Source organism: Schistocerca piceifrons, chromosome 3 (assembly GCF_021461385.2).
Source record: "Schistocerca piceifrons isolate TAMUIC-IGC-003096 chromosome 3, iqSchPice1.1, whole genome shotgun sequence".
NCBI classification, from domain to species: domain Eukaryota; kingdom Metazoa; phylum Arthropoda; class Insecta; order Orthoptera; family Acrididae; genus Schistocerca; species Schistocerca piceifrons.
The window spans coordinates 614179647-614192229 of record NC_060140.1 but is presented as its reverse complement, the minus strand read 5'-3'; the positions used below and the strand labels follow the sequence as shown (position 1 = coordinate 614192229).

General features: G+C 38.5%; 1 protein-coding gene across 5 annotated transcripts in view; it reads right to left on the bottom strand.

Moving 5' to 3' along the window:
- The window catches only part of LOC124790011 (serine/threonine-protein kinase dyf-5), a 249491-nt gene that overhangs the window by 55161 nt on the left and 181747 nt on the right, over nt 1-12583 (bottom strand). For all 5 annotated transcript variants that reach the window (XM_047257558.1, XM_047257555.1, XM_047257560.1 and 2 more), the window contains exon 9: nt 8000-8176. In XM_047257558.1, coding sequence (XP_047113514.1) covers nt 8000-8176 — 177 coding nt within the window. The remainder of the gene's footprint in view (nt 1-7999; nt 8177-12583) is intronic.

Here is a 12583-nt window from a genome sequence, read left to right as displayed (position 1 = left end):
GTGTAGATGTTCGTCAAACAGCCTGCTAATGTTTCTTTATATTAAAATAATTTGTAAACTTTTCAATGACATTTGCTGCAGGAGGAAGAAAGAGAAATTTATTTTTTTAATTTCCTACAATATTGAATTTTGTCAACAGAACTGACTCTACTAACATGCATACATGCATGCATACAAACTTATATACAGTCTTTCCTTCTTGTCCTGTCTGGTAATTCTCACCTGACCCACAGTTCACAGCGGCTTTTCCGCTTTTCCTTCACCCATCTTCCTTCCCCTTCAACCCTTTTGCCAAAAGAAGGAGTCACTGGCCCCAAAAGCTTGCAAATTTCAAGGCCCACTGCTGCTTAGGAGTATATTTTTTATCTGTCTGAGTATAATGTGTATTTTCAAAATTAATTATTTTTGTTCTGAAATTCATTTATCACATTTTATAGATCAAATCATGAAAGCATTGATGAATTTATAATGAGTCAAAATGTACATAAATAATGTGAAGTAGCTGTTATGTACTGCGTTGATAATTAACTAATGGTAAACTGTTCCAAACTGTGTGTGCTTATTTACGCAATGTTTATCATACAATAAATAAATCTTTCTGAAGAAGAGAACTTTGTTAACACCGAGTATAGATTTAAATGTCAGGAAGTTGTTTCTGAAAGTATTTGTATGGAGTGTAGCCATGTATGGAAGTGAAACATGGACGATACATAGTTTGGACAAGAAAAGAATAGAAGCCTTTGAAATGTGGTGCTACAGAAGAACGCTGAAGGTTAGATGGGTAGATCACGTAACTAATGAGGAAGTATTGAATAGGATTGGGGAGAAGAGGAGTTTGTGGCACAACTTGACAAGAAGAAGGGATCGGTTGGTAGGACATGTTCTGAGGCATAAAGGGATCACCAATTTAGTATTGGAGGGCAGCGTGGAGGGTAAAAATCGTAGAGGGAGACCAAGAGATGAATACACTAAACAGATTCAGAAGGATGTAGGCTGCAGTACGTATTGGGAGATGAAGAAGCTTGCACAGGATAGAGTAGCATGGAGAGCTGCATCAAACCAGTCTCAGGACTGAAGACCACAACAACAACAAAACAGGAAAACCATAACAGAAAAAAAAAATTTAAAAAGCTGCCACTTCATCAATTACATTAAACATCTCCTCGTGCCAGCTTAATATCTCTATATGACAACAATTATTTTATCATACAATCAAAGTTATAAATGGGCTGTAACAACAGCAGCCTTGTTATAGTGAGCTGTGATATTTTTCAGGAAAGTAACATTTTGTTGAATCTAGGTAATTTCTTTTAGAAAGTTTTATTTTTTATTTTTAGTTTGTAAGGTTTCTCAATTTCTAGCTTTATGCCTGGTAGCACCTTACTTGACTGAAGGTCAGGAGCAAACAAGAAAAAGCTAGAGCCATGAACAGCAGATCACCAAGTGTAGACAGAAAAGACAAATAATCAGTAAACATATGAGTGAAGACAGCTTTGAAGATAAACAAAACCCAGTGAATAATTTGGAGAGATAAAACCTAACATGTAGCAAAAGCTAGTGCTGCCGGCTGTAACTGCTCCACCTAGCACCTGAGTACTCCATGTTCTTCGATGGGTTTTCAGTTGCCAAACCAAGATATCAAATCTCTTCCCCATAAAATGGGCGCACGTGACCAGAAGCATCATGGTTAATGCTTCAGGAGATGAACCAGTGGTATGGTTGGCAGTAAAGCCCACGTCAGGTGTGAGGAACTAGGAACATCTAGCATTATGTTGGGTCATGGTGATGTAGGCGTTGTCAGGTGTGGTTGTGGAGGTTGCATGAGATCTCCATGTTAGTGTCTAATGGTATTGCCAAGGGTTGTCTTGGACGTAAGTAATATCTGTGAGGTTGGAGGACTGGTGATGGTGTACCACTGGTAGTGGTGGTGGTGATGGTGCCACAGGTAGACATGAATGGTGTCTGTGGGTTTTTACTGGTGTCCATGTGTCTTTTGCTCCAAACGAGCAGGTCCACACTGCTGTTCCTGGTTGGTAATGCCAAAAGTGCAAAGTCCAGAGTTTCTGGGACTTTGGGGCCAGGAGATGGGGAAACTTTTGCAGTTGTCTCCATGGAGGAGCTCCACCTATCTACAGTCCTGGTTGAAAGGTGGCCTTGTATGTACCCAGGCGTAGTGTGAGCACTGCTGTTGCTGTGGTGGTCCCCAATGCTTTCGACATTTCATGCTTACATATCCATAACATACACTCCATTTGGATGGATCCAATGGCAGTCTAAAAAGGTGTTTTATGCTTTTGATGAGCAGAATTGTTTGAAAGCCACTGCTGTAAACTGGGGCCCATTGTCTCCTACTACCGTTTGGGGAAGCCCATTAATGACGAGAATGTGAACTAGTGCATTTATTGTAGCCTCTGTTGTGGTGGACGTCATGCTTACTAAATGTGGGTATTTGGTGTGGGCATCCATGACTAGTAGCCATACAGACCCAAGAATGGGCCGGCAAATTCCTAAGGGATGTGGTCCCAAGATTGGTAGGATGTGGGACCACAAGGTTGGGGCAGTGCTGCCTGATGACGGGCACAAGTTGAAATACTATACACCATGGTTTCCATGATCCTCTTTAAGCTTGGCCAGTAAGCATATCATCTCTCTCGGCTTTCATCTATAAAATTCCCCAGAGTTCACAATGAAGCAGTTGTAAAACCTGTGGCTGCAGTATTCCTGGGACGATGACACAGTGTGTACCTGAGTCGGCTTCTATTACGATAACATGATACAGGCAGTGGTAGATGTAGGACCAGGTTTGCATCTCTTGAATTTGTTTTTCAAAATGTGCATGACCTGTCCTAAAATCGGTTCATGTCATGTGCCCGCAGCAGTTTGTGCAACCTTTATGGAAAATCCTTCCAAGACCTGTCTCCTTTCTGGATCTGTGTGGAAACATAAAACCTTCTCCTCCTCAAAGGCTGTGTCTGGTCCCGCACTCACTGCATACTAGAGGGAGCCATGGGGTTTATTCACTACTTCTAGGGGTGTGTGCCAAGTAAGTACTTTAATGGTTCCATCACCCCAGTTTTTTGGAGTAGGCTGCATTCCTGTTTAATGGCTGTCAATAAGAAGACCAGAATAGATCATGTTCAGCACAAATGGGGCACAGATTCTGCTCACAAGGAGATACGAGCCTGTAAATCTGTGGCACACACCGCTCCACATTCAAATATAGATGTGAATGCAGCACAGAGGTCATCCATTTCCTGGAATGGAACTGTGTCAGAGACAACCTGAACTTCACCAGTGATAGAGAATTCAAACAGTGAGAAGGTATCAAGTCAAAAAAGTTTCCAGCTGAATGACTATTGATGACAAATAGCGTTATCGGCCACATGACTTGCTTATAGGCTCCAGCAACTGTCAATTTACCCCAGATGACATACAGTCACTGTATCCTATCAACATATTATCCAACATACAGTCACTGTATCCTATCAACATATTATCCAAAAACTGTCTTGAGCAGCTAAATTGACAGCCAACATGTAATGGAAATATTTTAGATCTGGTAGCCACGAACAGACCAGACCTCATCGACGGTGTCAGTGTTGAGACAGGGATTAGTCATCATGATGTTGTCATTACGACTATGGTTACGAAAGTTAAAAAGTCGGTCAAGAAGGCTAGGAGAGTATTCTTACTACAAAGAGCAGATAAACAGTTGTTAGCATCCCACTTAGTAAATGAATCGACTTCATTTACTTCCGGTACGATGGACGTGGAAGAATTATGGACACATTTTAAACACATTGTAAATCACACATTGGACAAGTATGTGCCAAAAAAGTGGGTTACGAACAGAAAAGACCAACCGTGATTTAACAGTGCAATTCGGAGAATGCTCAGGAAGCAAAGACAGTTGCACTCATGGTACAAGAAAGATCAGGAGAATGAGAACAGGCAAAAGTTAGTAGAGATTTGTGATGCTGTAAAAAGAGCGATGCGTGAAGCATACAACCACTACCACCGTCATACCTTAGCAAAATGTCTTGCTGAAAACCCAAGGAAATTCTGGTCTTACGTAAAATCGGTAAGCGGGTCAAAGGCTTCCATCCAGTCACTCACTGACCAGTCTGGCCTGGTAACAGAAGACAGCAAAACAAAAGTTGAAATTTTAAATTTAGCATTTGAGAAATCTTTCATGCAGGAGGATCATACAAACATACCGCTGTTTGAGTCTCGTACAGATTCCCATATGGAGGACATAGTGATACACATCCCTGCAGTTGTGAGGCAGCTGAATGGGTTGAAAATAAATATATCGCCAGGTCCTGATGGGATTCCAATTCGGTTTTACAGAGAGTACTCTACTGCATTGGCTCCTTACTTAGCTTGATTTTTTGCGAATCTCTTGCCCAATGTAAAGTCCCATGTGACTGGAAAAAAGTGCAGGTGATGGCTGTATATAAGAAGGGTAGAAGGACGGATCCTCAAAATTACAGACCAATATCCTTAACATCTGTTTCTTTCAGGATTCTCGAACATATTCTCAGTTCGAATATAAAGAATTTCCTTGAGACAGAGAAGATGCTGTCCATGCACAGCACAGCTTTAGAAAGCATCATTCCTGCGAAACGCAACTCGTCCTTTTTTCACATGATATCTTGCAAACCATGGATGAAGGGTATCAGACAGATGCCATATTCCTTGACTTCCAGATAGCGTTTGACTCGGTGCCGCACTGCAGACTAATAACTAAGGTACGAGCATATGGGATTGGTTCCCAAATGTGTGAGTGGCTCAAAGACTTCTTAAGTAATTGAACCCAGTACGTTGTCCTCAATGGTGAGTGTTCATCGGAGGTGAGCATATCATCTGGAGTGCCCCAGGGAAGTGTGGTAGGTCTGCTGTTGTTTTCTATCTACATAAATGATCTCTTGGATAGGGTGGATAGCAATGTGTGGCTGTTTGCTGATGGTGCTGTGGTGCACAGGAAGGTGTCGTCGTTGAGTGACTGTAGGAGGATACAAGATGACTTGGACAGGATTTGTGATTGGTGTAAAGAATGGCAGCTAAATCTAAATATAGATAAATGTAAATTAATGAAGATGAATAGGAAAAAGAATCCCATAATGTTTGAATACCCCATTAGTAGTGTAGCGCTTGACACAGCCACGTCAATTAAATACTTAGGTGTAACATTGCAGAGCGATATGAAGTGGGACAAGCATGTAATGGTAGTTGTGGGGAAGGCGGGTAGTCGTCTTTGGTTCATTGGTAGAATTTTGGGAAGATGTGGTTCATCTGTAAAGGAGACCGCTTATAAAACACTAATACGACCTATTCTTGAGTACTGCTCGAGCGTTTGGGATCCCTATCAGGTCGGATTGAGGGAGGACATAGAAGCAATTCAGAGGCGGGCTGCTAGATTTGTTACTGGTAGGTTTGATCATCATGCGAGTGTTATGGAAATGCTTCAGGAACTCGTGTGGGAGTCTCTAGAGGAAAGGAGGCATTCTTTTCATGAATCGCTACTGAGGAAATTTAGAGAACCAGCATTTGAGGCTTACTGCAGTACAATTTTACTGCCGCCAACTTATATTTCGTGAAAAGACCCCAAAGATAAGATAAGAGAGATTTAGGGCTCGTACAAAGGCATATAGGCAGTCATTTTTCCCTTGTTCTGTTTGGGAGTGGAACAGGGAGAGAAGATGCTAGTTGTGGTACGAGGTACCCTCCGCCATGCACCGTATGGTGGATTGCGGAGTATGTATGTAGATGTAGATGTAGATGAACTTACATCAGGGTGAGGCTAACTCTGTGGAACCTAGACAAGCATACAATTGGAGGTTTACCAAAGACATTGTAGCCCCTGCATCCAACTGAGAACAGACATCTTTGTTGCCCATTGTGAGGTTTATAAATAGCTTGTTAACTAAAGGGTCATCTGGGGGAACTAGTGCCTTGAAACGTAACAACCCATTAAGACCCACTTAACACATACATTCTCCAAATTAATTTGGGATCACTCATGTAAATAAAACGGGTCTGAATATGTAATGTATGCCTGAATAAATTTATACTAACAAAAATAATTACTACATTATATTTAAAAGTGTAGAAGCTCTGTAAATGAAGGGAACATTTTCCATGAAGGGAGCCTCTAGTAATTAATAAAACATGTAAATGCATTATTGTAATTATGTATTAGAGAAGTTATTCTCAAATAAAATAACAGACATGTACTAATATTGTAGTGTACTTACTGTTCTGGAGCAGTCATACATTAATATATGTATTTTCAGTTTCTATATGTCAATTTTAATTGTTAATTAATCAATAAAGGATTGTTCAGGATTGTTTAGATTATATATATAGGGGTAGTCATATTGGCATACGGAAGTCAGTCTGGTTTTGGTTTTTGAGCAGTGAACATGTAGCTGCTCCTTTTGTATTGTAAGTACTGTTTGCCTTTGAAATAATGCTTTGATTTTGTTTTGACAACATAACAAATATATTAAAACATAATACAAGATGAATTTTATATTTAACTTTTCCGAAGTTAAATGTTACAGTTACTGAAAACTTAGGACTTTAGCTGCGACAGATCGTCAGAAAGGATGAGTACACAAACCTCCATATAAATGTTTAACCAAAGAATAGTTACGTTTTAGCCTGAAGCTTATGCATCATCATTTGATGCATGTCTGAAACCTGATATGATTGTCCTGGTGGTTTACAACAAATTCTGCAGAGATGTCCATCTTCTCCACAACTGGTGCAGCACACTCGTGATCCAGATACTCTGCATGTCTGTGTGCTCACTGCATACACCAATAAGGTATAATGCTATTGATACATCTGATATTGATGAATCATGACATTGGCATCTTGGAACTGGTTAAGGGTATTTCATACTCCTGGGGTGATGTGACACCTGGAACATGCTACTTGCAGTTGGGCCATAAGGCACTCATTTGCTTCCTTTGCAATTTCTACAGAATGTGCAATTGTCAAAATACCTTCCAATGATAGCTTGTCTAGATTGAGGGCTGGCATGCCCTACTGGATGTGGAGCCATTTCAACAACTGTGTCCCTAGTTAAAAAGTTTGTGTATGAGGGTTTTCATGCTAGGTTCACACAAGTGAAATCACATTGGCACATTAGTGCTTGTAAAGCAGTCACCCTGCACTGATACGACTGACCTGGTTGTTTGAGTTACATATAAAATTTGAGTCACAATGTGACCACATCGAATCTTTGCAAATAATGGTTTGAAAGCAACAAGCGACAGGATAAGAGCCATTGAAAACTGCCATCAAAGACCTGAAAGGAGATGACTTGCTGTTTCAACTGCTGGTAATTTGTGTCCCAACACTAAATGGTGGAAATATGGGTATCTGTCTGGGAAGTGTCCACTGCCTGTATTGGAGGGGTACCCGGCATCTGCAGCTGATCCTTCAGAAGCTGAACTTCTTGATGGAGTTACTCTTTTCCTGCTGATGTTTTTGTTGCTGTTGTTGAAACTGCTGTTGGAATTGCTGCTGCAGTTTCAGCTGTTGCTGCTGCTGTTTCAAGAGTTTCATAAATTGTGTTTCCAAGGCGCTATGCTAACCTTTTACCTCAAATAACAAGGAAGATCGAGATGATGATGATGATGATGATGATGATGATGATGAAGAAAAAGCTGGGCTGACCAGTCCTGAACCATTGACAGCAGATCATCCAGTGTGAATAGAAAAGACAAACAAATGGCAATGGACAAGTGGAGAAGGTACTACAGATAAACAAATTCATTAGTATACAAATTGAATTACCAGCTGTTAACTCCTTATGCTAACTCGAATGTTGATGAAACATATTCAGCAGTAATTATGTCTAGTCACTGCAAAATTCACAGTACACAAGGTATTTAAGTGTGTCACAACTTGTTGGTGTATCACATGAAAAGCAATCACAATGAACTTTGTTTAAAAATGGTATGCCAAGTTTAGATAACAAACTTACCTTGAAACATTAGTGCTCTGTCCTGCTACGTAGCGTGCCACTGAGAGATAGTGTTCTTTAGCACTTAGTTTTTTGCGTGGCTGCATTTGCTGCTTTTCACCTGAAGGTAATGCACCATAACTGGGGTGGTTCTCTTTCATAATGAATGATCTGTCCACAGATGGGACATGTTTGTTTCTGCAACATAAGGTTGTCAAATCAGGAAAAAAAATTACAGACAATAATGAAAAAAATATTTTGTAATTAATAACTGCAAGAAAGTGAAGTACATGGAAGTTTATGTTATCTGAAATGTTAAGACAGTACATTTGTACTAAATATGTTAACAATAATGACATATAAATTACTCTCAGCCAGAAATAAAAGCTATATCGATAGGCTCAGAGAACCACAAGATGTTGCCTGAACTCTGTGTCACTGTATGCCTATGATGGCATTGGAAGTCAGTACAGATGAACACATGGTTATGACACTGATAAGCTAACAACTTACATCAGCTTTTTCAGAGTACAGTCACTATTTTTCTTAAAGTGGCTGCTCCCTTGAACTCATAGGAGGGATTGTATCCTATTGTAATTCTCCAAATAAAAAGAAAAAAATTAAACCCTTCACAGTGCCAAGAACTAGATCTTAGCCCTTCAAATGGCTAAATATGCACTGACCACTCAGCTATGAAGGCATACCACTTTATTTGCTATTTCATTAATGTACTGATGAACATAGTTGATTTCACCTTTTCCTCTTTTATTATGTGATGAAATGGGAGTCTCTATCAATTTATCTCATATACAATCCCTGTGAAAACATAAAGTGTTATCAAGCACCCATTTAAGATTACGTACTTTCAAAGTGAATTTTGTTTTATGTCAATAATTCTACCTAATATGTCAACTGACTGAAAAAGTTAGTTGCTGAAAAATTAATGCCTTTTTGAGACAAAATCGACATTAATGCAGAAAATAAAGGCCATTTTCATCTTTTACAATGATTACAAATGTGGCATCTTCTTTTGAACTGTATATGATACCTTTAAATCAACTGTTATTGGGAACAATATCCTTGCAGTTTGATGGTGCTTCATGATTTTCACTATTTTTTTCTGTGATAAATTACCATTGAAATGTTCATCTTTAGAACACTAGTGCAGAAGTAGCCACAAATTCAGTTAAATACAAGGTGTCCCAGGAGTAATGGTCAATTTTCAGGGACAGGACAGGAACAATCATTCAAAGCAAAAGAGTCCAGTAAAAAATGGACTCAAAAATGCATACTATAAGAGCTACGAGTACTACATCATCTTCGATACTGTGAAAGAAATCTCTTTTACTGCAAACTCTTCACTTTCCTTATTTTGGAAGGAGGTAGTATGGAACAAAACAAGAAAAAAAAATTCTAGTAAACATGTACTCTAAAACATGTACCTGCCCAGTAGAAGAGCAGCATTCCACAGTAGTGAAGACGAACAAGTGATTATCGCTCTTAAGGTATGCACTTTAGAGCTCATATTTACTAGATAATTTTTTTTCTTCTTTTGGTCCATACCACCTCCTCTCAAAACATTCAAAACAAAGAGCTTGCCATAGAAGAAATTTGTTTCACAGAGTCAAGGATGAAGTAGTGCTCACACATCTTAACGCATGCATTTTTGAGCCTATGTTTACCATACTTTTAGCATTGAATGAATATTCCTGTCAAATCCCTGTATATTGGCCATCCCTCCTGGGATACCCTGTATACCGGTATTTCATTCATTTATTTATGTATATAACTCTTCCAGATTTTCCACTGGGTAGGACTGTGTAAGCCAGGTTAGCCCCAATCAAAATTCTAGATTCTAAACTGGTATTATACTGTTGGTGTCATATTCACAAAACTTTCTATTGATTGTATCAAGGCTTGTTTGTATCATGGATTGTGCATTTTCAAACACTTGCAAGTGCCATGCAAAATTCATGCTGTATCTACTTATCTACGTAGGGTGTATTTATGTATTTAATAATTTATTTTTTTAGTGCTCATTTTATCACTCATGATGCAGGAGTTGTTGAAATAAAAGACTGTATAAAATATTACATACAAATATGTACAGAATATAGGCATACATAACTTGTAATATTACATCTAGATTGGTAGTTTTCTTATCAACACATCTTCACAGACTGTAATAAAACAAATCATATTCTACTTAATGGCATCTTCAAGTCTTTTTGGCATAATTATTCATCCATTAAATTTTAGACTGCTGCCCCAAAAACTCAACATCTGTTGTTTTAAAAAACAGATACACAAATGCTAGAGACTTTAATTGGTGGAAAAATGTATGCAGAATTGAATCTGTGGCTATTGGGTCAATCCAAGCTGAGATATTCATGAATCACTATTAACTGCATTGTAGTGAATTTAATAATGACATAGAGTGATGGTGTCACCATGGGTAAACAACTGTCCCCCTTGGGGACCAATTTGTTTATGATGGACTTCCGAGATAAGCCACTGCAATCTGCTTCTTTGAATCCCACAGTATTTTTGAGATATGTTGATGACATATTAGTAATGTTGTCACATAATGAGGATAAATTACAATTCTGAAACCATCTAAACTTCATCAATGAAAAATTCAGTTTAAAATGGAAATAAAAAAGGAGGGATGCCTTCCATTTTTGGATGTTTTGGTTCTTTTCAGTGATGGTGACGCTTTGGGACATGAAGTTTATCTGAAACTGCCTCACACAGACTTATATTTACATGCGTAGAATTGGCAATAGCCTTTCCACACGATGAGTGTCCTCCGAACTTTGGTTCACTGGGCACATAACATTGCTGTCAAGAACAGTTCAGGATGAACTTCTACATTTTAAAAGAGTTTCTGAAGCAAATGGGCACTCTCCACAATAGATGCTCATGATGCTACGAATAAAACTTAAAGTGGACATAATTAATTATGAAGAAGACAGAGATTTAAACCCATGCCTTTCCTGCCACATATGTGTGAAACCTGCCATTAAAAGTAGATTGTAACCCCACCAATCACAAAGATAAAGTAATTTTTCACCCTTCACCAAAGACAGTAGCACTTTTGGATTCCATCAAAGCTGACTTGCCGGCTCTGCAGACTGGTGTTTACAAGATCCCCTGGAAATGTAGCCTTTCAAACACAGGGGCAGATAACTCTCACAGTACTTGAAAAGATCCATGGAACACTATAGACACACCTCGCACTTACAGCCCAATGAATCAGCTGTGACACAACACCACATCAACACGGTGTCTCTATGTAGTATGAAATTGCAGAAATTTTGAACTAGTGTGACCATCAGTACTTATTTTAGCTCTCGAGTACATCATAAAGATAGGAGATTTTTAACAACCATTACTGCTTGTGACTGATATTTAGTTATATAGAAAATACTATTAAGTTCTGTGAGCCTTCAGAATCACTAATAATATAATATATTGCTAATAATATAATACATCTCACACAACGCTACTGCTACCCACCAATGGAGAGGAAATCAGTAGCATTGTACATAAATTCAAGAGTAAATTATCCACAGGTTTTGATGAAGTTCGAATGTGTATACTAAAAGACTGCATTAGCAGCATAAAAGAACCCTTAGCAGACATTATAAATGAGTCATTCTCATCAGGTTGCTTCCCTAATTATCTAAAGCACGCAAAAACTCTTCCCATACACAAAAAAGGTGATACAGAAAACATAGAGAATTACACACCAGTTTCACTGCTGTCTTCTTTTTCAAAAATAATGGGAAGTATTATGAAAAACAGACTTATGGACAACTTAAATAAATACCAATTCCTATGCAAAGGACAGTTTGGTTTCAGGACTGGAAAGGGAACAGAAGCAGCTATAGAAAAATTTACAAGAGTAGTTCTAGAAGCCCTAGATAAAGGAGAACAAGTAACAGGTATTTTCCTAGATCTCAATAAAGCATTTGATACAGTTGACCATGAAATACTACTAGGTAACCTTGAAGCTCTAGGAATCAGGGGGGTTGTAAAGAAATGGTTTAGATCTTATCTTGTGGACAGAGTGCTGAGGGTGGAGATATCTCAGATTTCAAGTAGCTCAAATTATTTAGTGAAACGTCTTTCAGATGAAGAATATTTGAACATTGGAGTACCTCAGGGGAGTGTGTTAGACCCAGTACTATTTCTTATTTATATTAATGACTTCTCACAGTGGGTAACGCAAGTCGAAACAGTGTTATTTGCTGATGACCGCAATACAATAATTACAGACAGGACACCAGAAATGTTATATGTAAAAGCTGAAAAGACACTTATGGCAGTTCACAACTGGTCAAATAACAACAAAGTAACCCTTAATGTGAAAAAGACTAATAACATAAACTTCTATATAAAGAAAAACCGAATATGAGAAAATTTAAAGTTCAAAATGAAACCATAGAGTGTGTAGCCAGCACAAAATTTTTGGGTATGTATGTTGATCAACAATTAGAATGGGATGAACATATTAGGATGCTTGGGAAAAAAAAATTAGCACCACATGCTATGCCTTACGAATATTAGTCAGTGTATGCAATAGTTCATGCCAGAGAATGA